Below are 27673 nucleotides of genomic sequence, written 5' to 3' on the forward strand. Positions count from 1 at the left end.
ACAGACACCACCAGAAATGCTTCTTTCTCTCTGATCTAGGTTGTTTCCAGTTCATTGGAGTTCAAATACTTACCTGGCTAAAAATTTTATCCTAGTTATGAAAATTATATATAGTGCAAACTTTAACTGCATGTTCCTAAATCTCATTCCAAATTACAGGTTTACTAACAAATCACAGCACTGTGAAACCATGAGTGTTCAGCATGAGGAATAAGATCTCAGCTAATAGGTGCATGGATTTTGTAGGAGTATTCACTGCCAGAATCTCGAATGTCACTGAAGGGGATAAAGGTGAGGTAGAATAGATTGCACAGATTTGGGTTTTCCCCTTCTAAATAACTAATTTCTGACCTCTGCAATCTAATTGTACTAGTCTCTCTTCATGGAGGCAGCTGTATTAGTTTACTGTGCTATGGACATGCTCAGAGTGTGGCACCAGCATTCACTTTTTTTCCCAGAAAAGATTGCAAATTGTCCCTGTATTCAATCCAGGCTATTGGTACGAATATGCTTGGAGCTAAGACTGATCGAGAGAGGGCACAGACCTTTGGGAGCTGCAGCTCTGAAGAGCTGCATTAAGCTCTTCAGTGATACTGAAACAGGCACTAACTTTGAAGTGATAACCCCTTCTTTTCAGGAAGGTTGTCTTGAAAAAAACTGAAATTCTTCGAATTCTGCTGATTTTTGGTAGTTTGTTACAGGTTTTTGTTTGTGTCTGCGTGAATTACGCCAGTGTCAAATCTGGAACTCTGCCAGGGAGTCATGAGGTGCAACTTCTGTCTTGGTAACAGAAACAGAGTCCCAGTCCCCTTCTGGGTCTGTGCCTTTATGAGAAAGGGAAGTAAATATCTCAAACACTTTAAAAATCTACTTGTCTGCATCCCTTTTCCAAAACTTATCCATTGGGTAAGGCAGTCTTTGCCAGAGGTTAGTTGGGCTCAAATTCCCTAGAGCTGGCAAGAGAGCTGTAATGCTTCATTAATGTCGCCATGAACTGGTATTTCCACATATCTTAACGCTGTGCAACTGAGATGTATCGTGGGCTGAGAAGCAGGATAACTGTGATCGCTTCTGGCTACACAAGGTTGGGCGGGGAAGTGAGGTGACCTGACTGTGTTACTTCCATTTCCAGAGCAGGCTCAGTGAGCAGCTGTGCTGTCACACACGCAGCACTGCTGCTAGTGTTACCTGAGAGGGATTGCATAGAGGAAGATATCCAGATTCCAGACTTTTTAATGAAAAAGGCCTTGCTGGTGTACCTGAGTGCCCAGGATCCATTCCCGTGTCTGCTGTGCTTATATTAATTTTGCAACAAAGTGAGTGAAGTCTTCATAAAGTTCTCTTTCTTTTGTTTTCCTGACTAGACTACAGAGTCTTCAAGGCAACACTAACCCATCTTAAACTTATGGGGGCTTGGGTGGGAAGGGGGTGTTGGAGTTGGGGTCTTTTTGGTGGTTTTAGGTTTTGTGGGGTTTTTTGGGGTTTTGTATACTATTGATCTACTAAAGCACATGGATAACACATAACAGGTGATGCATAAGCCAGACCTGATGCTTTCCTTCAAAGAAAATTACCTTTGGGTTACACAATATCTAACAGCACCCAGAAGTGTAACATGGATTAAATTCTTGTTTAAAAATTTGGGAAGCAAGATATTGTGTTATCCAAGTCCAGCTGAGAGCTGAGTATGTTTGTGACTTCACTTGTCTTAACATGTCAGTTTCATCTTACTCTCTTAGTTTCCACGTGCATAAGTTGAAAGTGTAGGCAACTAGAGCACACTTCAGGATACACAGAATAGCTGGTCACCTAATGCAGTTAAATTTTGAATGATTTACTGATAAAACAAATGTCTGCTATTTGAAACTGAAGAGTTAGTTGTCTGAGAAGGAAAGAATAGTGAAATGCCTCACGGTAGGGTTTTTTCTTCTTTTTTTTCCTTTTATTAGAATATTGATTTGAAGTAGGCAGCTAAATTACTCCATATCCTCAAAACACAGAATTTTGAAAGATCATATCACATTCCTATATCTGTGTGAAAACTGGAATTTTTTTCATGCACCTAGAAAGACCAGTTTGTTTGGGTTTAGATTCTTTGTACCATGTGTGAGTACATACACCTTATACATGCACCATATACAGCGCTTGCGTATCACTGTCTCAAGCCAGGCACATAAGGAGCTGCCATTACAGAAGCTTACCCAGCAGTTTTTGGTTTTTAGCTCCCTGCTATTGCAGTTTTGACAATTTTCTTTGACAATAGTGCCCCAACCATTGAGTGATTAGCTGTCATCCATGATTTGGTTTTTGGTTTTTATTTTCTTCTTAATCGTTCTGTATTATGATCTGCCAGTGGATAGCCTCACATATGCATTGGTGGAATGGCTGTTTGTTTGAGCCATTCCAACCACTGTGAAACCAGGGATTGTGCCACACACTGTGGGAGTGGGTTCATATGAATTTAAATGTATAATATTGCATTTTTGTCAACACCTTGAATGCTTCATAACTGGGCATTTCTGTCAGATTAAAAGATGAGCATCTCATGGAATGTTGATATTAACTATATGATGCTTTTGAGTGTGAGGTGCAACTGGTCCTCCTTCGTGCTGTTGATACTCAAACTTGCAATGCCTCCTCTTCTAGCTTCCTCAGCAAAATACTGAGTGTAATAAAATATGAGTGATTTGCTGCCTCCATATGCCACAGGTATCTACCTCTCACCGTGTACACCTGCAGCACTTACATGATCTCATGCAGATAGATGGCAACGTGTCTTGGATTCCCTTTCTGGAATGCACAAGGTTGCCTGCTGTCTTACAGGCACAGCTAACTATCAAAGGGGTAGTACCATGAAGATGAGCAGCTGCTGCTCACCAATTCAGATGATGCCAAAGCATTGCTAGTTAGAAAGCAGAGTATTCTGAACTTCATTTTCAGTAATGGGCTCTACCCCTGTGCACCCGGAAAGCTGCCTCTTGTGTTCTGTTCCCTGCAAACTTACCCAGAGGTAAGCAACACACAGGGACGAATATTACCCCTATCGTCATCTTACTAACCCTTCTCTCTAGGTATGGACCTGCTGGCAGAGTTACTACAAAACAGGTTCTTTCTGGGTTTTTTTCTCCCCTGAAAGATGTTTTATTTTTACTAACACCACTTAATGTCTCTTAGTAAAAACAAAACAAACAAAAAACCCAATAAGCCCGAAACCAAACAACAAATAATGAGGGATCTTCTCATATCCTGTGTTCTATATTATACTAGTATATCGCACATTCTTATTTCGTGTTTTGACAGTTAGACACAAATGTATTAGACAATAGCATGGCAAACATGGTATTTTGTACTGCATATGAATTTGATTTGCCAAGATCTTTGTTTCTACTTCCTAAGTAGTTTTGTGTAATAGTATATAAAATACTGAGTCCCTTTAAATTCAGTCTTTGCTCAGGCATGTTTTTTTTGCTAGAGTTGCTTTTCATTCTTTTGAAACAGGAGTAGTCATGCTAACCAAACAGCACCACCAAGTCTAATGGGCCTATATTTAGAGTGTCTAAAATAGAGAGCGACAACAAACGTGATATTTGTGGGTTGCCCTGAAGGGCTGCAGTGACCTGGCATCACACAAAGTTGCATAATCTCGATTGACTCTCCAGGCACTAGAAATGAGGAAAGACCAGTTGGATCATCCATGGAATTTTCTGCCAGGGCAGGCTTGTTCCCTGTGATACCTCTTCCAGGGTGTTGTTATTTGTCTGGCTTTAAATAATCGAGCAGGACTTCCTTAAACTGGGGGACAGCCTCACTGTTTGTTATAAGGTTGCCTTTATATGTAACAATCAAAAGGGATCTCCCTTATAATAAAAATCCCTTTTTAAACTCTTTTCCCTGGAAAGGTGCTGCTAGTACAACTTAGAAGTTATAAAAGATGTTACATAGAAGTGCAGTTATATAGAAGTTATTTTTATATATGTAGTTGTTAGTTATGTGGAAATAACAGAGAAGGCTTGAACAGAAGATGGCTTTTTCACTCAGTGTTCCTAATCTTCCTCTCCAGCCAACATTCAGCACAGGAAAATTTCTTTGCTTTCTTTCACGACTGCATCGCCTCCTCAATGGTCCTTGTCTTCCTGATGCTTTCACAGTTGGATTCTGTGTTTTTCCCTTACTCTGAATCTGTTCTCCTGTTCAGTGCATACTCACAGCTCAGCTAGATGAATTCCCATCCTCTCTATAGCCATACAGCCTCCAGTGAAGCATCTCTGTCTATAGACTCCTGTTTCTCCCTTGTCTTGAATGTGACTAGTGTTTGAGGGCTTGACTTCCTTCTTTCTTTTTCTTTCCTGTTTTGGTTTTTTTGTGTGTCTTTTTTTAATTCCCCTAGCTTTCTTAGTCTAAAATGAGTTTAACTGATGCTGATTAATGGCAACTAATTATACCCACCGTTTTCAGGGAAGATTTTCACCTAACTTCTAGAACAATCTTTGCTGTAATTCAGAAGATGAAGCCCTGATTTCATGTGTGCAACTGAAACTAGTCCTGAGGCACAGGAAGAATTATGCTGGCTCTCCTTTTAGTAATGGAGGCAAGATCAGTTTTTGAGTTTACCAGTATTCACTGTGTAAGCAGTAATTTGTTGCCAATGCGCACATAGGCAATGCTGGCAGGCAGAACATTTCATATAAGCCAGGATGTGTGTTTACTAGAAGAGTGTTCAACATCCAGCACATTATTCCAGAAAACTTATGGTTGCTCACTCACCTCCCTGTTTCTTCTGTCCTTAGTCCCAGTTTAGAAGAAGGATAGGTGCAGGCAGGGCTTTGTGATCTGTGTTCACCTTTTGATGGTTGTCTTCAGTGATGTCAGGCCTCAGTGACATAGCTGGCTCAAGGGTGATTGATTGTAGAACATAATGGCTTTTATGTGAGTGAGATAACTTAAATACCGCACCTTGATAATCATCACAGCAGCAAGTAAAGTACAATAGCTTTTGGAGAGTTTGGTAAGTGGAATACCTCTGGCTATAACTTGTCTCAATTGTGCTCAATTTAGACAAGAACATATGAAAGCATCAATATCACATGTGTGAACCAGGGTGCTCAGTGGAAGCTTTCTTCTGAAAAACATGTTTCTTGTATGATTCCCTTTTTCAGGTTTGAAGGAAGAAACCAGTTGTCAAGCCCAGTGCCCTTCCCATACTATGATTGGAACATCACTTATTATAGAATTATGTTGTGCAATAGTTGTGACTACTGCAAATTCACCATCCTGAAGTAGAGAAAGTGTGACACATGTAATGGTCAGGTGTGGAAGTCTGGGATGTGGGTACTGCTTTGGAATTCTGCCTTGTAGAGGCCTTGAGAAAAGAAAGAAGAGTGGTGAGGTCCATGCACTCACCCTTTCATACGGGGATGCTATCAACCTCTTCCCCCTTACTGCATTTAGATTTCTTGTTGCCTCCTGTTATTGCCAACAGAATTTTGTTGAATGAAGAAAAACCTGATCTGTAAAGTGATTCTGAATTAGTCTAGCCCTGGGGAAGGCAAACCCTTAAATTAGTGTTTTGCTTATTTTTTTCCCTATTTGTGTAATACTAACTGGGGGAATAGGAGCCCAGATTTTAGAGATGCAAATGTTCTGCTAAACAAATTGGCATGTTGCCTCTTTCCTGTGATCTTGTACCAATCTAGTTTTAATGTGCTGTTGCTCTATATGGTAAGGGAATTGGCTGATCTTTGCCTCAGATTCTTGTTTGAGTTGGAAGACTAGCAGTTCAGGAAGTTATCCTTCAAGTTTTAATGCAATTACATGACTGGAGGTTTCAGTTACACTTTGAACGCATCATGGACTCGCAGTGAGCTATATTTAAAATCCTGAAATGTAGAGCTTCTACTTTGCCAATGTGACTGGGGATGTGAACTATCACTGACAAACATTCTGTTTGGCTTGCCCCCTTGGTTTCTACCTGTTATACATTCTTTCTAATTTCTAATTGCTGCTCTTCTATGGTGCCTTTCTACATTTCTCAAGTTCTTGGGAGTGCAAGGAGTAGAGGAAGATGTTGTACCGTTTTCTTCCAGTATCAGATTTTGAATCCCACTAAACAGTATCTTGTCTGACTGGCTCTTGTTATGATGCATCCAGAAGCCGTGAAGTATTTTGAACGCATGGCGTTGGCAGAAGAAGAGAGACCGTTGCCTTCTTAACTGCCTGGTATTGCCTGCAGGAGAACATCTTAGGTGGATTTTCTCTCTCTGGAAAACAGAGGAACTTCTGGGGCAGATAAGTTGTGGTGTAAAGAAAACAGCAGCTGTTGACCTTTCAGATATTAGCCTTGACGCAAATATTCCTGAGGGAGATGCGTATGACTTTCTTACCAACGTGTTCCCTACAAGCTCTCTTGTATTACTGTTAGGAAATGTGAGCTTGCAACAAAGATGCGTATTTATAAGCCATGGTTTTATGCTTGGTGGCTGGGTTCTTGTGGTGTATAGAAAATAAGGGCATTCCAGGTCAACTCAGCTTTCACGCTGCTTCTGCCACTGACTTGCAGTGTGGATTTAGACAGATCATATCTATTGGAATAACTGGCTACGGCCATTAATTAGTGTGGCTGCACTGGGTCCTGTGCTCAGGGACACCCCCACTGCTTTTCTGTCATCCAACATACTAGATGGCTCTAGTCACATTCAGTACCACACTCTACCTCACTCCATCTCTGTCTGAAATTGCCAGGGGACAGCAGTAATGACCTGCCTTGTAATGGCACAAAGTGGATTTGACCAAGCTCTGAGGACAGAGTTCTATCAAGGCTCTTGTTACCATTCACTTAAGTGTAATCTGTAATGGGAAAAGCCATCCCTGCTTCCAGAGAGGCTGCAGGAGTTTCACAAGGGACATCCATTTGGCTCCCTTTGAGCCCTAATTCTTCCTTAAATATTGAGAGCTTTCATATGAGTGTTACATGCACCAGGTGGTGACTGAGCCTGCTTAAGCTACATTTGAAGTTGTGGGACGTGTATGAATTAGAGTAACTAAAACTGGGGTGTGTTCTGAAATGTAAGAGATTTTCTTAGGACAATTTATAAGCTGGGGAACCTGTGTACATGAAGAAAATATGATTGTCGTATTAAGAATACAATAATTGAATAACAAAATATGACTTTATTTCTGTCATTATTTAGGTCATTCATAAGGTAATATTACCTCAAGTATTTAGGCAGAGACTGGTGCAGTGATATTTTCAGTAATAATAATAAAATCCAATTCCTTTATTTCACTGGGCATCTCAAGTTTTGGTGCTTGGAGTTTTTGTTTGGTTGGGGGTTTTTTGTTTTGGTTGGTTGGTTGGGGTTCTTTCTGTGTCATTTACACTGGGTTTTGGTTTTGCTGTGGCACCCTAAAGTACTCAGGACTTCCTTTTGATGCTTGAGAACAGATTTCCAATGCGGAGCTTGTTTTGTTATTCAGGTCATGATGTACTGATGGTCAGTCCTTGTAACAGGCCAAGTTGAGCTCTCTCACACTTGGAAATTTGCCCAAGGCAGCAATCATTCGTCAGTTCGTGCTACTAAATTGTTTTGTCTGTACAGGTTTGCCAAACACGTGGTCAAGATAATATGACATATTTTTCCTTGAGACTTTCCTGGTGTTAGCGAGACTTGATTGTTACAAAAAAAGCCATGGTCAGAGTCTTTCCTTTCTTTACTGTCCCTTTGGCTTAGTTTCTTTTTCTGCTATGGGGAATTTAACAGCTTGTCTAGTTGTTTTCCTTTCCATGGTCTCCTACAATAACCGAATTCAAAGTACAATAACCAGTTAATGTTTAGGTCCCTGGGTTTGTAAGAGAATATATAAGCAAGAAAAACAGTATCACTATATGGATTATGGGATTTTTTCAGTGGTGCTGCCAGGTAAGGCATGTGTCGTCTTTGTTTGGTTTTTTCCAACCTAACACATGCATTCTCAGAGTGCCTCTATTCTGGGAATCTCTGACATTATGATACACTCAGGCTGACTTTCCTCTCTTTCAGGCTGCTTGTCAAAAAACTGTGACAACCCTGATAAGTCAACACAATCCCCTTTACCAAACTGGGAAGTCTGTAGAAAATTCCAGCCACGGGAAGGTTGTATAGCTGGAGTATGCACTTCATGCGGCACTGCACAGTAGTCCATTGCTTTTCTGGGCTCTTAGTGCTCACTACCCATTTTAAGGTGTTTTAAGTTTTGCTGTCTGGTACTGAGTGGATTTAGAAAAGTCTGCTTGTCACAGGGCAGTAGGGTAAAAGAGCAAATTCATCCTGAAATAATGGTGTAATTCTCCCACATATATGCACAGCTGAAGCAGTCTGTTTTCTTGGCTTCTTTCATGCCTGTACTGGAGTCTCTGTGCATTAAGGGCAAGGTAAACTGTTTTCTTTTTTAATTTCCTGCCATTTCATGCTTCCGTCAGGACTTTTCCAGGAGAAAGGAGAGGTCAGTATTCATTTGTTTGGGAAAAGAAGACTCGATTACAGATATTTAAACAAGCCCAAAACAAACAGCTTAACTAGTCACACAAGGAAAGCAAGATGCCAAGATCATCCTCTCCTTTGCTCATATGGCCTCCATGTGACCCTAAACATCTGATTATTCTTTTTTTATTAGCTTGATTCTATGTTTAGCTTTGTAGTTTCTATTAATAGCACCCAGAATGGATGCTGTGCAAGGCAGGCAGAGGTGTCTGCCCACACTGCATGCAGGCAGGCGTCCTGCCATGGAAGCGGAGGAAAAGTGATTTGGGCTCAAGTGCAGCTGTTCCTCCAGCATTAGGGAATTGGTTGTGGAACAAGGGAAAGATATGCAGGGCGACTGGCTGTGGGGTGCCATAGGATCTGGCAAGCCCCTGGAGGGAGGATCAATCTTCTGGCAAATTGCACTTAACCATCAAGATTCTCTTCAGGAATCCTTTTTTGTGTTTGCAGGAAACTGTACATTTTGTGTTCAGTTCTGCTTGAAAAGATTCATCTTAAGACAATGAACATGGACCCATGAAGTCCCTCTGAGTGTCAGGCTGGTTTGTGATTTCCAAACTTCTGAAGTTTTCAGCTCTTTCATGCAGCTTTTATTTGCTGACCTGCCTTCAGAAGGCTAATAATCATACCGGAAGCCATTTAATGATAAACTTCCTGCAGGCAGTGCTTAGAGTGAATGCATTTAAATTTCGGTCTGCTCTTTGGATCTAATGTTGTTAATGTAGGGTAAAGAGAAATCTCATTGAAGTATCTGTTCCTGTACATCAGCTTGAAGTTTCACCCAAAAAAACCCTTTAGTTAGGTGAGAGAGAGCAGGCCAAGAGATGCCACTTGAAGCTTTTTAATAGCCAAGTCTGAGTTTTAGTATTTTCAAGTACTGGAGTACCATGGCAACAAGAGCTTCAATGCTTGAGATAATTGGGTACCGAATTCACACACTTCCCTAGGAGGAGGCAATAGTCCTCTGAGAGTTTTGAAGTGGTCTGCAAATCTGAGGCAGTCATGGGTGCTTGTCAAAGAGAATTTCTCTCCCTGGACCTGACCTTCTCAGTTACTAGCCAACAACCAGAGCACTTTGCAGTGGCCCATTCCATCTAGCAGATTCCCAGGTCTGTGTGGGGTTCATTCTGTTGGAGTGCGTACTAATTAAAGTTGCTGCGTCTGTGAAAGCATTTGCTGGGCTACAGTAAAATCATGCTTAACTCTGAACGAGATCAAAAATACTGTGTTTCTAAATTAAAATGTGAAATTCCAGTCCAGCAGCGGAGTTGAAATTGCAGCTGGCTGAGAGGGCATATCTTTACACAGACCATGATGAAAATCGTCGGCAACCCATCACACTTATAGAACCAGTTACATAAGTGTTATTGATAATGAGATATGTGGCTTATTGATTGCTCTTGGGAAGGATCAGATATGGTAAGCAGCAAGATGAGCAAGGGCATGCTGACATCTTGGAACTGGGGTTAAGTTGCATCATAATCAAAATTTGTTAAACCTGGGAGAGTCTTCTCATCACTTGTCATGCTAGGGTTACAAGAGGCATAGCTCCCTGAGTAAGGAATAAACCATTGTTTTCATGATTGATGATTTTAACATGAGGATGTTTGAAGACCCTCAGATGCTTTAATCAAGGAATTGCTCAAGTGTCCCTCCTCTAGACATAGATGACATTCCTGCCTCAAAGGTGGCAGTACTTTGACAATACTATGCCTGCCTTGTGGTACATGAGTTGGTTACAGTGGCACTCATTTCTTCAATTGTCTAAAGGTGTAATTTACTCCTTTCTTACCTTAACAGTGCTTGAACAGAAAAGAAAGTGCAAAGGAGGTGTTTCCCTCAATTGACTCATCTTCACCATACCTCTCTCCCATTCTGCTTCCTCCTTATGATTCCCAAGTGAAGATGAGTAGCCTGCTGCGAATATGACTTCTCTGACTAGTGTCATTGCCTCCCACCAGTCTGAGTGGGTGTCCTTCAATGATGAGCTGCTCCTCCCTGTTAGCCTACAAGGTAAGCTGTCTGATTGTCTTTGAACATTGTAAGACTTTGTTTAATTGGAGCAGCTACTGTCATATATCTAGCATCACAGAGCTTGTCTTCTAAGTGGAAGCAGTATGTGCAGAGGTTGAATTATCTCCTGCTACCCTTGTGTAATGAAACTGGGCCAAAAGTATAAAATACTTTCTAATGTGAGATTTCCTTAGCATAGATCTATTACAGGGTTTGGATCTATCCTTTTAGATATGGAGGAAGTCTCACCTTTTGTAATCAAGTGCAAAACGATGCCCAGTGTTAGTCTAAAAGCTACATTAGGTGAAGGACATTTTCTGCCTACATTTAAATGCAAATTCAGGTATTTCAATAAAAAGCAATGAAGTAATGGTGAGTCCTACCAATTTTATTTTTGTCTCTCTTTTAGGTAGGACTGAGGAGCCTCTGGAGAAATGTTTTTCTTCATCAGACACCTCCTCAGAAGAGAACCGCAATGCGGATGGAGAATTTCAAGACCTCTCCCACACACAGCTGGAAAATGCAGTTGACCAACCCAAGGTGGATTCTGCTGTGCTTGGGAACCATGTGTGTCCCAGTGCTGATCTGTCATCATCCATCAGTGCTTGGGTTCAGTTTGAAGATACACCATGGACCAGTGCTCCATTGAACCACACACAAGCAGGTGAGGCAAATGAATGAAAAGGTCCCTTCCAGTAACATAACAGAATACAGTGATAGCCTACAGGAATTTTTTCCTTGCTTTTTCATTTCTCAAAGGTTGAACTTTGACTAGTTCTAACTGTATTTTAACAGAGTTAATGTTATCAGGGTTTCAAAAAGGGCTCGTCATTTTGTTCTGGGTTGAACTAGCAGTGTTTTATTTTTGTAAAGAAAATGAAAGGTTTCTATGATTCATTCCACCTATGTCTTGACCCTGGAGACTGCCAAAATGGGGAAACAGCATAGTGGTGTTTTCAGAAGTGACATTTCTTATGTACGGGTATGAACAGCCATCTAAAAAGTCTGAGCAGTGTTTGCCTCTGTAACCTGGAACTAAAAGAATGGTGATCACTGTCCTTTGAGGTCTTAGTCTTTATCTGCTCATAGTCCCCATACGTTTTTTGCCGGAAGCTTAGTGAGACCAACAACTAGTGTGCCCATTAGTACTTTCTGCTGTCTTTTGATGCTGTGATTTAGCAGGTGGAGAATTACAGAGACAACCGAAGTTGACTGTAATTCCTGGCCTGCGTGTACTTTTCACATGTAAAAGCTCATTCTGATAACACTTCAAATGTGCATGCAAAGCCTCTGGCTTGCCTCCTCAGCTTGTGCTAACTGATATGGCTATACGAGCTTCCAGCTTTTGTGTAAGAACAGACTTCTGGCCCTCTGCGCAGGAGGCTATGGAGCAATTGCCCAAGTAAACATTAGTTTACTTTCTCATGTTTAAATTGAGATTCTCTCTTAATTCCATTCTGCTAGTTATTAAAGCAATTTAAAAAAGTTACAGCTTTACTCTGATCACTGAGTCCATCAAATACTCCCTGTAATGTGAATAATGCTTCTGTCAGAAAACTTGGATTGACAACTTTGGGTTGGGTTTTGGGTAAAACCCAGTAGTTTTGCATTTGCTCTCTTTATGGATTCTTAGACTAGTCTGAGACAGTGGTTAGACCTTTGTGCAGGAGAGGTGAGCGAATCCTCAGGAAAAAAGAAGTTTCTGTTAAGCTCTGCTTAAGACCTTCTTATATTTATTTGTTGGCTGTTATTCTTGGTTGTAAATGCTTACTGATCCTGGTGGTGAGGAGAGAAGGAAGAGCACCAGTAAGTGTAAATCTATAAAACTGAGGTGGTCTCCTTTCCTATTATTTAATTTCATGGTTAGACGATCCTTACTCTTACTCATACAGCCACACACTTTTTCAAATGGAGCTGTTGGTTGCTCTGACATCCTGTTTCCTTCCTAATGTTGCAATATCCTTCTTGAATGGAAAACTCTAAGTGCACCTTCTTATTAAACTAAAAAAAAAAAAAAATATTCTTTGCTTAGCCTAAATAAAGCCGTAACAAAGAGTCTTCCATAAAACTAATCTCATGGTGTATTACTTGATTTCCCATCCTGAAAGGGATGTGGCCCAGGCTTAGGGCATGTACTTGGCAAAAGCACCACCTCTTGGTTTGTGTTTTCAGTCACAGGGGATACTAGGTTGTAGGCAGAGCTCTAGGATGTACAAAAGAGGTGTTCAGAGAATATTTTCCAACAGCATTGCAGTTTTGAAGGCAGAACCCTTTTGTGCCCCTGTAAAGGCTTGTCCTAAGTGATCCATGCCACTGGGGGGTATTTACACACGAATGTTTAGCATCTGACTGAGATTCGTGGAGGAGGATGGTTCCCCTGGCAGTCACATCAGGAGGTACTCCATGTAATCCTTCTGTGGGAGGCTGTTATTCTTTAACTGTATAGGAACCCTAAGGAGGTGGTGTAGATATTTTAAAATCCTAATTTGTGAGCTAGTCCCGCTCCTATTCTGGACCCTGTGTTATAAATGGCTTGGCCAGTGCAGCTGACAGCCTCTAAAGGGAAGGTCATGGGGCAGAAGAGATGACAGCTCTTTGCCTCTGGCCCACTACTCTGAGGGGCATTTGGCAGCAAAGGTAGGATAAACTTCAGCCTTCAGTTGTTCTCAATTAATCTGCAGGTCATGTCTTCTTTCTATGAGCGGCAGCAAAGCCGGAGACTTTGTCTTATAACCAGGACATGCTGACAGGCTCAGTGGAAACCCTGTGGTGACAGCAATTACTCATTTCTAGTAGCAAACAGCCCACATAAGAACAATAGCAAATAGTCAGATGGGGGAGGAGAGAGTATAAAGGCCAAGTATGGACAGACGGATTGGTGTGAGAAGGATGGAGATGTTTGAAATGTTTCCTGTGCAGGCAGCTGTGAAGAGCAACGTCGTGAAGGTTCAGCACCCCTGGCCATGTTCCTGTCCTGGTTCCAACGCTATTAGGAAATTATCTGTCTGTCCATGCTGAAGCAGCTGCACAGCTGACTAGATTATTACCCAGGCTGATGGCCAGGCTGCTTGGAAACACATTTTGAAAAGGGCTTGCAAAGTGGCATTTCCAGAGTGCCATGAGAGCGGAGAGCATGGGCCCTAGGACAGAGAGATGCTGTCTGACCGTAGGGTTACAGTGTTTTTGCACGTGTTCCCCTGAAAGCAAATCTTTATCCCAAAGTGCTCGGAGTCTGAAAAAATAGTAATTTAATGATAACTGCCACATAGTGGTTATCATATAGGAAATATGCTTAAAAGAAAACGAAGGTTGATGCTGGACCCTTGTGGTCCTGGGAAACATGAAGGCACAACTGGGGGAGCAGAAATTAGGGGGACTGATAACAAGAAACAGGGTTGAAAACACAAGCAAAGTATTTGGTAGCTGAGAAGAAAGATCAAAACCTGAGGTATAGAAATTAAAAGCACCCGTTGTATGTTTCTTAGTGGAAATTATCTTTATTTAGGACATTCTTGTAAACCATTCTACTAGGTTCAGGCAGGCTAAATGCTAGCCAAAATCTTTCTTTCAAAATATTTCTGCTTTTCAGGTTTATGCATAGATAACTCACAGCTGCCAAATCCATGTAGGTTGCTCCCTGAGAAGCAGTAACTCTTGGACAAAGCCACAGAAATATTTACTTACAGAAATTATACATTGTGGCACCTTCTACCCCATTTTCCTTTTGCTGGGGAAAGTTGAAATCTGATTTTTCTCATAGTTACTATCAGGCTAGTCAAATTCATACTGCAAAAGTGAAAAACGAGATTTTTAGCCTCACCCAAATGCTCCCATCACAGACATGACACAATCTGTAAATGATCATAGCCAGCCGGTGACGTGACATTTGCATTTGTTACACAATGGGCCTCCAGCTTGCCGTCTTGTATTCTATCGGTGTTAGCTGCGCTCTTGAATTCAAAGAGGTATTCAGCAAAGGACCAAAACTAGAGCAAGGCAAGATCTGTTACATCATCTGTTTCACACACCACACACACACCACCCCCCACTTCTTCCCGAGAGCTTTGTCTGGTTTTAAATGGCTCAAGTAACTTGGACTCCCTACCATGTCCCTGGAGAGGCTATCCCACAGTAAGGCAAATCTCAATTTAACCATTTTGTGTTGTTCTGTATGAAAATAGGAGGTACATGCAACACAAGATCAGCTGCTGAAAACTAGACCAACTCTGATGCTGTCCTAAAATCAGAAAATCTGAGGTGCTAGGAAAGGAATGGGCGCTAACAAGGATGATTGTAATACAGTGTAGGGATCAAGGAACGGATCCTCAGAACATCAAAGAGGAATGAACACTTACAGGTAAATCTGCATGTTAAAAGCCAATCCATCGTATTAGGAACAAACATGTCAAGAAAATTAAAATGCACATAGAAGTCAACGTTTTTCATTTTTAAATGAATCAACGAGTTCATTTTCAGTATGCTATGCATGCTACAGGATTTGCATATTAGGGAAAGTTCTGGCACTGGTCTTTCATTGTAAACTGATTTCCAAGAAATTCCTGCAGCTGAAAGGCTGTGAATCTGCATCTATTGACATTAGAGAACAAATTCCAATTTTCTAGGAAAAAAACCCCTACCTCATTTAGGAGTTTGGTTTCAGTGCTTCCAGGAATCTGGAGAGCAGCAGAAGCATCTGAAGAGGGACCTAAACATGTGTAGGTGTTTACTTTTGCTTGTCTTCCTTTTTGAGATTGATAGATTGTTGTTTGGCTCATCATAAGTGAAAATGCACTTTAACTAGTTCCAAAGGTTAGTGTTGGGGAACCTAGAACACTCATAGGTGGACGTTGACTATTGTAAGATTTTAAAGAATATCTGTTGCAGAAAAGCTCTCTGTGGTTACGGTTTTCCAAAGTACAAGTCTCATTCTTTAGAAAGGTCAAATAGTCATATTCTTCCAAAGTGGCACAACTTATCTGGAATAAAATTAATTTTCCCTTATATAGAAGTATTCTGTAACACTGTTACAGTCAGTCTCCCTCTTAGACAAAAATTGGTTTTGGAAAGTACATCAAGTTGACAGTATATGAGTTACTAAATCTTACGTGTTTCTAAAGTAGCTTGTGTTTTTCATATTGCTGTGTCTGAATTTAAGAAATACTACAAATCTAAGATCTTTTTTAATAAAATAATTCCACAATTTCTAGTGTTCCATATATAAAACACAGTTAAAAAAACTTGGCTCTTGCTATTGGTTCATATATGGAGCTCAGCTTTTCAGCTGGTCCTCTATGTCCAAATAAAGCACTCTGTCTGTCAAAGCACTTTCAGGTGAACTTTTAAGGGTGGCTTTCAGATGCCTCATGCCATGTTTAACAAAAAGCCTGAGAGTGGGACTGGCAGATCATAATCATACACATGCCATTGTTTCTCTACAGGCATCAAACACAACACAGTGTAGAATTACTGGAGGGAGAAGTGGGGGGTTTTGGTCCTGTCACTAACACAACTGTCAATATGTGCGATAAGGAATCAAATCTCCTGACTTTCAGCTCCTCATCCTTAGGGGTGACTCTACTTGAAAGGAGCTCGGTACATAAGCTCACAGCTGTACAGATATAAATACATTAGTGCTGCTTACCTGAGGGTCACAGTGCAGCTATATAGAATAAATTTGCACTTTTCAACTGGCAAGGCAGGGAGCACTGTTTGGATATTCCCTCTGTGCACACAGAAAAATTTCCATAATGAGATGGTGTCCCATCACGCCACTTGGAAGGAGGAGAGAGAGATAAATCATCTTTAACATTATTTTGCCATTTTCTTCCAAAGAATATCTCAACATAATAAGGGTTGTTTATGTATTACATGCTGTGAAGAGAACCTCTGTGTCGGTAGTTATTCTGTAACTGCAAGATTTGGGGTGCGTTGAGGTCTTTGTTGGTTTAAAAGATAAACATAGATGTACTAACTCAAGAAACAGTTGTTATGCTGACACTGAATTAGAATTAGTCTCTACCAGTACACTTTTCCTTAGTTCAGAAATTTTTTTTTTACCACATCTTTTTTTTTTGTTTATTTCCTCATTAGAATCACCCATTGTTACGAACATTTATGTGATATTGTGGGCAAAGAGTATGCAATACAAAGAGTATGCAATAGAAATTCATAGCAGTGGATGTATAAGATTGTGTTCTGAACTCTGGATGTTGGTTAGGCAGGACTTAAGTCTTTGACATGCAAGTCTGGCAAGTAAGTAGAACAGGATTTTTGGCCTATGCCAAGCAGAAATGTTATGCAGTTCATTCAGATTGCAGCACTCCATCGTGCATGTTCAGAAACAAAAGCCATTTCTAGTGCCCATCAATAGGTCAATTTCAGTTTATTTTTATACTCTCCTCCCATGTAGAGCATTCCGGAGATGACAACTACGTTTGAGTGGGTGTCACAGATAGCGAATGCTTAATTGCATTATTTATAAAAAGCTGTAGTACTATAAAAACTCCACTGTGTTGCACCACACAGATATTCAGATCTTGTCGGCAGTGGCAGAAACATGAAATCTTCCTGCTTTGAAAAGTCACAGCTTCTGCAATACATGAACAACAGGAAAACATACAGCAGCCAGCAGTATGGGATCTAAGGCAGACAGCTGAACAGTGCAGGCACTAGTTAAGTTGCTGTGTGTTTGTTATAAAATAACTGCTGCTGTGGATGTTGGAATTTATGTTTACAGAGTTTCAGTACACTGATATAGCGTGGTCTTGGAAAATTGCCCTGTAAGTCTCTAACCAATACCTGTTTGTTTTCTACAATCCAGTGTCTCCATCAAAAGCACCCAGCTGGGCTTGCCCCTCCTCCAGCTCTTCTGAGAAGCAAGCCCATGCCTCTGAGAGCAGCTGGACAACCAACTCTGAGGACACCAGCAGCCCAAGCATTGCTCCCTCCTACACAGATCTGCAGTCAATTAATACTGAGGACTTGACCAGTGGGAGAACATCTGCAGCAGACTCAGCTGGTAAGAAGGAAGCCTTCAAGCTTCCATCTCAAATTTTTTGATGCTCCTCAAACTCACTGCTCAGAAGTGATCTACGGGGAATGGATCTGGAGCAGTACAAACTCCAGGATTAGGCAGGCTAGCAGTTCTAGTCCAATTCTCAAAAAAATCACATCTGGATTTGACACATTCCTAATATGTGCAGGCTCCCAAAAAGCCAAGTGCAACTATCTACCTGTCGGTGGACTTGAGTGAAATGTTGGAGCGCTTCTGTTTTTCGCATTCCACTTAAGCTGATCTAGGGGCTGGTTCTCAGTATTTTGTGGGAGAAGCTGGATGCCCTTCCTAAAATTCTGTGCAGAAATTTTCTTAAATTGCGAGTGTGTTCAACTGAGGCAGGCCCAGCTCCACATGCCCCTCTGTTTCAGAGAGTGCCAAGACACATATCCAGGCTGCTGGTTGCATTCTTTGCACTGTACTTTGCATTGTTGCTATAAAGTAATGCAGAGAGAGTGTAGGAGATGACAGAGGGTGGATCAGTAGCAGATTTAGATCATTTAAGGATCCTTTATCTGACCTTGTAGGGAACTATTCAGATGATGTCCTGAATGTGGAAAAATGTGCTGCATGGCATTGTAGCTCATTGCTCCTCAGTTATTCTCTAGATGAGGAGAAATAGAGTGGTGTAACCCAGGTCATGCAGCATTGGGATGACAGGAATTCCTGAATGACAAAGCAGACTTTCACAGAGCATAAAAAGAGCTGGCATGTCAGGGCACACAAAGGAAAAAAATACACAGCTTCAGGAGGAAGCACCTGTAGTATGTTGGAAGCTGTTCACCCCGAGCTGAGGAAAGTCAGTAGCTACCCAGCTTGGTGATGAAAATTGATTCGCTGGCATCATGATAGGTCAGACTTGAGGTATTTAATGTGTTTTCTCTCAGTTGGTGAATGTCACAGTATGTGTGAAATAAGATCTATGTTGGGAGAATGAATTTCCTAAGCCCCACTGAGGTCACACATCCCTTCCATAAGAAACATATACATACATCACCTGAAAAGAGTATTATTTTATGGTTCAGTGAAACTGGATTGGATGTCAGGGAAGGTTCATAAATACCAGCATGATAGGTACTGGCTGGGTGCTTAAGAGAAAGGATTTGTGGAGAAATAGTGTTTACTTTGGATAAGAAAAGACCTTTCTTTCTTTGAATAATAGAGTTACTACAAGTCAGTCTGACCAATTATGTTTTAGAATACTATGCTTGTCTGTACCTCCAAGTTTGAAAGAAACTGGTAGAAAGATAGAATAGGCAAGCTGTCATTGTGTGCTAGCTGTTTGGATGCCAATATGGGCATCAGTTCTCTTCTGATGAGCTCATGTCTGTTGGGGTGAAGTGTAGAAGTTTTCATTTGGAGCATGTGCTGGATGTTGCTGTACTGTTGATTTGTTATAAGGTGCCAAAAGGTGGATGTTGTCACTGGGGCTGTCTCCATGTGAGAAAGGGAAATGAGGGATGCCCAGCTCATATATGACTTTGCATCACATAAACGAAAGGCAAAAGTGCTGCTGTATATCGCTGGCATATGTGTGGAATTATTTGCTGTACAGGGCCAAAACAGAAGTTGATATTTCAGTTAAAGCTTTGTTTGTAACCTTCTTACTCCTTTTTTTTTTTCCCCAGCCAGTCACACACTGTTAATAAATTAGTAAAACAGGTTAAAAAAAAAAATCCAATCACCTATAGATTTTCAAAAGTAAAAAAAGTAGGTAATATAGGCAAGGCGGCTGTGTCATTAGCTAAAACATAAGATACACTACCTTAATGGTATAGGAACTTGAAGTAAGAAATACATTGAGTCTTCCTACCACCAGGTATGGAGTTTGCAAAAGGGAAGCATGAACAAAGCACATCCGCTTGTTCGTGTTTGTGGGATGGCTCCCAGGCCATCCCCGGAGGTGCCTGCTGGCATCAGGCAAGGTTTGTGGAGGTGAGGGAGCTGAGGACCTGGTGGCCCATGGAAGTTTTGTACAGTTCTGGCTGCTTTTTTATTGTTCACTCTGCCTTCATCCCACCCTCACAGTGTGTAAATGGACAAAAATGCATAATCGTGTTCCTTTCTCCTTCTTCTCTGCCTCTCTCCAGAAATCCAGTTATTCAAACCTGACTTGATTTGAGCATTTGATTTGCATTTCTCTTCTCAAAAGACTGCCTGCCTCAGTCTGTAGTGGAGTTTTATTGCCTTGATGCAGCCTTCAAATAACATGTGTTTTTTCCGTGAAGGAAAAGAGAGGAATCCTTGTGCTCTACATGATGGTGAAGTCGCGTTGCCTGTTAACCAGTGATGGAGGGGGAAAAAAATTGGTTTCATTTCACTACTAAAAAATGCAATGGAAATAAAAAATCAAAATTTGATCTACTTAGACCTGATTCTATACCATCACTATAAGAGTAGCTCAGGTTTAATGCTGTTTCAAGTGACAAAAACCTATTTGTGAGAAAAGCAAACTACTCAGTGGTCAGACACTGAGTAAAATAGCTATTTTTAGCCATGGTGAATTTTTATTGCCTGAACAGCATAGAAGAGAATCCAGGATATTCTGTTCCGTAATTTCACCACTGTCTTTTATTTATTCTGCACACAAAATGCTTGAGCATCAGGCTGCCTGTCAAAGCTCAAGGCTCGGGGTTTGGTGTGGGCACCGATGAAAGCCTGAGGTGGGTCTGACTGCAGGCATGCACAGAGCTGAATTCCAGCTGTGAGAATGCACATCTTGGTGTCTGGGGCTGGTAGGCTCCAAGCAGGTAAAATTGACTGGGAACCAACTTTCTCAGAACTGATGCAGAATTTAAGTATAAAACAATTCCATGGGCTTGAGCTTTGTCTCGTACATGTGTTTATGTAAGATATGACCTAGGGAAGATATCTGAGAAAGATGGTAGAGGCCTGAATGATCTAAATCTGAGAGTTTACCCTCACTATGGGGGGGACGGCAGAAAGCCTCCCACTGGTGAGGTCAGGATAAGCTCAGTGATGTCCTGTAAAGGCAGCAGAGTTCACGGTGGTGAAAGTAAATATTACATGAGCAGACCTGAGAAAGATTTGCTTTTCAAAGTGCAGCTGGAAGATGCTGCACTTCTATTGCCTGTGCCGGTTTGAACTCTGGCACCAAGAAGCCTTTTATATTGTATTCATCATTGTCAGCATGGGGGGCTATTTTAGCCTGCAGCAGCTAGCCAACAAATTTGGGTCAAGTAATAGCAGACTGCTCATTTAACATGAGCATATTTGTATGGTTATAACAACAGGCACTTTACAGGAGCTGGGGTTTCACACTGTGTGCGAAGCTCTAATAGGTGCTGGTGAAGTGGCCCATTGGCTCAGAGCTTCCTACCATGCAAGGCCGTGTTGCTCAGCTTGAGTCAATGAGCATGGAAAAGAAACAGGAACTTTTGGCGTTTGTGCTGTACTCTGCAAGTTAAGTAATACAGGACATCTCTGTTACTGATACAAGTATTTATTCATTCTGAAGCAGATGCCTGTCTCAGCTTTCAAGAGGCCAAGTATCTACATGTCAGAGGAGCAAGGAAGAGGCCTTCTTGTAGCTATGATTATAGCTCTGGAAGTGCAGGGATCTGTTCTGAGGTTGTGCACAAATACCTCACAGCTTGATTTGGCTTTCTGCATTTCACCATTCATTCTAAAATAATGTTTATTTATCTAAATGAAAATTAAATATTGGCTTGTATACAAAAAAAAATCATATTATCAATGCATATATAATAAAATACATAATACATAATTGTATGTTGATAATATGTAAGATATGTGTTTGTATAGATCATAAAATCTATTATATATTTAATAGAATATATAAGCCATCTATATTATGTAATAGTGCTCTTTGTGTGTGTGTGTATCAAAAGCTGATTAGCCTTATAAGTTCCATGATTGATAGATATTTTACATGTGTTGTTGCTAGTTCTGTTGTTGTTTCTGTTGTGATTTGTATCTCAGCAGAGCTGCAGCTACACCGTGTTTGATGCTGATGGTTCAGTTTGCTAACCAGTTGTTCTGTTTGGCATTCTCCTGAAGCTCTGGGACTACTGGGATACTGAGGAAATCATTTTGTTATTATTTTCTGAGAACATCTGCATTTTTGGAGATAGAAGGTTGCATGTGTGACCCCTAACTGCTCAAAACCCAGAAAGTTAATAAATAGCACAAGGAATGAATTCTGAGAATGTTGTTGTTTCCAAAGTAAATTGCATGGTTTAAGGGGGTTCTGCTACTTCTGTTTTAAAACTTGGAGATTACAATTCTGGCAGGCTTGGCTCCAGCCATTTCTTGAAGGTAATGGAGGGCAAGTATTAACTTTTCAAACTTTTTCCCAATGCTTTTCTCCAGAAGTTCTCTTACAAATAGGTTTTTTTTCCTGTAACTGTAGCCAGCTGGATACTGAGCCCTATCTGATGACTGCAAGAATGGTGTTCTGTAGGTTTCAAACAAGCAACTTCGAACAGATTATACAGCTACGCAACGTGTTTGCGCTGAAGGCCAGAAACAGGCTACAACATCTGAAGATATTCCATGTTAATTGTCACAGCAAGGGGGAAAAGAGCATATGCTGATGGTTACCACCTTCCTTCCAGAACTGCACTCTAGTTATGCTGTGTAACTATTCACCAACTTGTTCTGGTGTCCCAGTCCCAGACACATGAAAATTGTATGTGTGAGCCTGCCAAAGCCAGCTGGAGAGACTGCAGAGGGGAGCATCAAACACCTGCTTCAAGGAGCAGGGGACCCCAGAATACCATGAGCAAATAGCAACTAACATGTTCTTGTACAACTCCAATCTGTGAGGGCTAAATTTGGCATCAGAGGCAGAAGGGGTTTTTTTCATCCTCATGTCCAGTATTAGCCACCAGCTAGCAGTTCAGGGGTTTTATGTCCGAGTTGTTGTCCCATATTTTTCTAAAGGCATTTCTAACTTCTTTAGGGCTAGTGCACCGGTAGGGCAGAACTGGGAAGCTAGGTCTAGATAATTCATAGCAACAGAAAATTTTTGATCCCAACTCAGACCTGTGTACTGGAGATCAACTGTTCTTTGACACTTCATGGCCACTCCGAGAGATCAACAATGTCCCAGTGACCTCTGCAGCAGTGTTGAATCCTCATCCCTGTTTTGCAGTGGGGGAGCTTGCAGCTCAGTTGTGCAGGCTGGACCTAGGTGAAGTAGAAATGGTCTTTGCCGTATAGTCTGTCTGTCTTGCGCTCTCAAGCAGCTGAAGATTGCAGGTATAAACCATGGACCAGAGTCACTCTCTCAGTCTCTCCTTATGGCAGGAAGAAAAGGCACAGAAAATCTGTCAGGAGGAGGGGGGAAATGTTAGAATGAGGGAATAGCAGGTACAATAATAAGCAAAAGGTTTTTTCTATCTATTTAGTACAGAGGATTACAAACTAAGCTTGGTTGGCAGTCATCTGACTCATACACTTTAAGGCCAGAAGGGAGGACTATGATATCATTATTATCGTCTAATCTGGCCTTCTGCATGTCTCGGGCCAGAGAACCTCACCCAGTCATTTCTGCACCAAACCCATAACTTCCGTTTGAGATATAGCATACCCTGAGCAAATATGTCCATAGTATTTTTCTGATGAACATGAGCTGCAGCAAAATTTGCCCCCATTCAGCAATCTCCAACCCCTTAAAACTTCATTTTTGAAAAAGGCTGTCGTAGTGATAATACTCAAAGCAGAATTGAGATGTCACTGCCAGCTCTTGTGTGCTCAGCTGAGGCTAAATGTAGTCTCCTAACTTCAAAAGGTTCAGTATCTGCGTCGTCTATGCCCCAGAAAACAACACTGATTAGTTATCTTCTCTATTACCCTGCCTCCTAAGGAAGAGTGGTTGAAGCTGCTGTAGGACTATCAGATTCTTGCTTTTTCTTCAGGAATGATGAAGAATTTCAGGGTGTAGGAGTGGGGATATAACATTACACTAATAACAAGAAAGGAGTTAGAAAAAAACTCAAAAGGGTCTGATTATTCTAATTCCTGCTAGGCTGAGTCTTAACCTGCTCACTTCTGTGAATTTAACAGGCCTTCCGTGCTCCTCCACATTCTGAGAACATGAGGTGAAGAGTGTAAAGTGTGATAAAGGAAGAGGTAAAGTGTGAGAGGAGAAAGGGGTAACATGAAAGAACTGGGTCTGATTTTCATTATTGCTTATAAATGTTTTAATTAAAAACATTTTTATTTTAAAAATACATATTTTCTGAAAAATTGTAATTTTGCTGTTTGATGGAGTGTTTTCTTGCCTGCATCACAGCATAGAATCGGCTCTGATCTCATCCATGTCATTGGCCCTGTGCTGCAAACAACTAAAGGTTCAGGTGCTGAGTATTCTCCTCATGGCTATTCTGAAGTGTAGGCTACAGTAACTATGGATTTGTAGCAGGATTATTCATTGTTATAAAAGAGACAAGTGCTGAGCCTGCATGGTGTTCTTGATGAATTTCACTCTTTCCACACCTATTCACTGATGGTTTTGTATAGTCAGATCAGCTGAAAGGAAGGCAGACAGAATTCCAGCCCCATGTCAGTCACAGGACTGACATGCTGATCTCCCTTTATGTAGGCAGTATCCCAAGAGAATAGATGTAGTTAGATGCTTTGTAGTTTATCTCATGCCAGTGAGGGAGACTAGGTGGTTTGAAGCCCTCTGTTTGTGTTTGTAAGGCTGTAATTCCTCAGCCATCGTGTTTACATTGGCTCCAGTTGCTCTCTAATGCAGCGCAGAAAGCCACATGCCTATGCGATAAGGCAGAGAGAGGAGTTCAGTAGGAGATTTTGCAGCTGGGCAGGATATTTCAGTTTGAAGCTTAATTGGAGATGGAGCACTTAAGTGCAGCGGCTATCTGTGATTGCCCTGTTGAAAGAGGAAAGACTAGGTTTGTTAGGAGCAATACTGCAGGAAGCTAAAGAGCTTCTGAATGAAGGAAGAGCACCAAGGTACCCCACATCCAGCTCTTGCAAAGTGGAAGACATCAGTGGCAATCTTCAGCAGCGTTATCTCGCCATTTGCCTTCAGTTCCTGGCGACATGCTGCTATACCACTGACACGAGGCAAAAATGATCTATAGTGGTATCATAGTGGTGGCGCAGCACTTGTCCCAGCTTCGTGCTGCACAGTCATGTAGCTGGTGCCCCACAGAGCTGGCTGCACCTCAGGGAACCTGATTCTGCAGCTCTCAAACAGTGGGGTTCACCACATGGAGAAGTTACCACCTGAGGACTTCATTTTCCATTGTTGGTTCTACATGGCAGAGAAGTAAGCAAGGTTTCAGCAGTAGTACTAATTAACAGGAGCTGAAAATCATTTCATGTTCCTTTAATTAGAGATCCCAGTTCTGTGTGGAATTTCCTGTCTGAATACCAAGGGGGTGAATAGAATTGGCGGTGTAAAACAGCAGGTGAAAAGGCAGGCAGGAGCAGGCAGGAAGTAAGAAATTTCATGATACCCAAATGCATGGAATTGCTTGTTTCTCCCTTACTGTGATGGCATCTGAAACTTAAGAAAGAGTCAGGGAATCACTGGGCTACACAGCACAGGAATTGGAAAAGTAAGGATGAATGCCTTTAGGGGATCAGTTACAGAGTCGTCTTCTCAAAGCACAGTGTTGGATAAAATGGGGAGCAGGTTTGTTAAAAACAAGAAGAATGTATGAATCATTTAAGCAAAACTTCCAGCTTCTGAGTTGGCAGTTTATTTTTTTTCCCACTTGCAAACTTTTTATGATTATTTTTAATGCCCATTTTTGTTGGAACTTCTGCCTCCTTTATTATTTTATTCAGCCCCAAAGCTAGGGAAAAAGAAATGAACAGAGTTACATGAGAGTATTGTAGGGAGATCGCTGATGCTCAACATCTCCATTTGCTACCTGATCTGCCCTTGATCAAACCAAATAATGCCGGACCACAGATATGACATGAATCTTGCATAATGAGCTTATTCATCTGTTATTAGAAGCGATTTGGTCTTAATAGTCTTTATGTTTGACAAATGAGACCGAAATCCTCTGCCTAATCTTAGAACAGATATAAACTGGTATTTGCATTATGACCATGTTCGTTACATGAGATGAAGAAGAGACTTCATCTTCATCTTTCTTTCATTCTCATCTTGGTTACCAAAAATGAGGGTTGTGATTCAGCATTTTGTGACACGGATGCCAGTCTAATTTACTTGTCATAAACTTCCTACTGGTATTGCAGTAAATGTTGTGGAGACTGATTTGAACTAACCACTTAGGATTCAATATTTAAAAACTATTTAAAGCACTCAGCACCTATCATGAAGCAGCCCAGATCTGGGTTTGGCACCTAATACTGCTTCCAAAATACTCAGGTCCCAGCTCTTCCTACTATGGCATGGCAAAATAGCTGCAGTTCAGTGTGCCCCTCTCCAAACCTATTCATTTAGTTTAGTGCCTAAAAGGAGAGTAGACATTCCATCAATGTGTCCTTTAGCTCTGCGTCCCCATCCACGTAGCAGGCTTTGTAGAAATTATGCCATATAAGTGCAGACTTTAGTCACCAATTTATTGAAGCTAGTGTATTTTCACATGCAGGCGTTTCAGAAAGCTTTAAATATGATTTACTTCAGATTATAGGAGTGGAAGCTATTTCCCAGGATACTGGTGTAAATGTATTCATGACTACTTCCTATCCACATGTTCCTGTGCCAGTATTGTCTTTCAAATAGCTTTTTGCCCTCTCCAGTGTAAGCCCTTTAATATATTTATACAGTGTGATTATATCTCTGTTTTCCTTTGCTAAACTGAATGAGACAAGCTCTTTAGTATTCTGGTTCTCTACTTTCTTCCTCCTCCTCCTCTTAGCAAGCCCTTCTCAGCTCATGTTCCTGTTTGAATTAATCTTTCTTGGATTGGGTGACCAAAACTGCACAGGCCGAGGCCTCATCATAGCGTGATATCAAGATATTACTGTCTCCCCATCTTCTGCAATTTTCTCCTTGATACACCCCAGCATCTTCTTTTCTTTTATGCTGGTGCATGAGGCAAGTACCCTTTCACTATATTCAGATTGTCTGTCTATATCCTAGATCACTTTCATACATAATTGAAGAGTTCCTTCATTATAACAGATGTATCTGTCCTGAAATGCCTGATCATGAACTTGATATTGTTGCATTTAATCTCATTTCTGCTACTCCAGTCCTCAAGATGAACTACTCCTTTCAGTATGATGTTCAAAGCTTCCTTTATATACACAGTTCCTCATAATTGTGTGCATTCAGCAAATACCATTAGCATGTTCATTTCTGTGCCATGATCATTATTTAAAAATATGGATAAACGTAGTCTTAATCATGTAGTCTTAATCAAGAAATTCTACTTGTAGCTGCTCTAGCCTAATAGTTTTCTTAAAACTCAATGGTCATCTTCCTTTTAGCTTGGTTTTTACTTCTGTCTTAATATTGGTATTAGTCTCTATTTTAAATCCTTCACAGGTGGCACCACATTAAATGCTTTTTCTAATATAGACAGATTTTTCAATTTTTTTTTCTAGATCTGTTGTCAATGAAATCTGTTAGGTTTGGTTGGAACAAACTGCCTCTTTTAAACCTGGCTTCTATCCCCTTTTTTATCTTCTGATTTTTACTTTTTCCTTCCAAAGTCTTGCACAATATTGTGGTCAGATTCAGCCTTGGTTTTTCTGAAGTAATTTTTACCCCTTATTAATAGAGTTACTTTATGTGCTCTTCGCCAGTTGTATGGTACCATCCCCATCTGAACCAATTCCTTTAAAGTCCTTGTGATGAAAACTGTAATTACATGTGTCAGGAAGGGAGCTTGTCAGACCTCCTGATCTGAGCACAGTAACCTCTCCAAAATGTTTTCTTGCCTCATTAATGTTAATTTCCATTTCCACTCCCTCCTTTTCATTATCTAGCCTGCCTCCTGTGCACTTATCACTACATTCTGCATCATTATTCTTATTAAAGAGCAGTGGCAAAGTATTCATTAGCTTTGGCACAGTGTCTAGATGTGTTAATGTTTAATTATCACCACAGCCCCACTTCCTTGCTCTTTATATATGCATGTATGAGGTTTGC

The 27673-nt window shown here is 41.0% G+C and overlaps 1 protein-coding gene across 2 annotated transcripts in view; it reads left to right on the top strand.

Moving 5' to 3' along the window:
- Positions 1-27673, top strand: part of STON2 (stonin 2) — a 74763-nt gene that overhangs the window by 5376 nt on the left and 41714 nt on the right. For both annotated transcript variants that reach the window (XM_030481629.1, XM_030481631.1), the window contains exons 2-4: positions 10317-10529; positions 10939-11193; positions 17350-17547. In XM_030481629.1, the coding sequence (XP_030337489.1) occupies positions 10442-10529; positions 10939-11193; positions 17350-17547 (541 nt within the window). In that variant the 5' untranslated portion in view covers positions 10317-10441. The remainder of the gene's footprint in view (positions 1-10316; positions 10530-10938; positions 11194-17349; positions 17548-27673) is intronic.

Source organism: Strigops habroptila, chromosome 4 (assembly GCF_004027225.2).
Source record: "Strigops habroptila isolate Jane chromosome 4, bStrHab1.2.pri, whole genome shotgun sequence".
Taxonomy (NCBI): Eukaryota; Metazoa; Chordata; class Aves; order Psittaciformes; family Psittacidae; genus Strigops; species Strigops habroptila.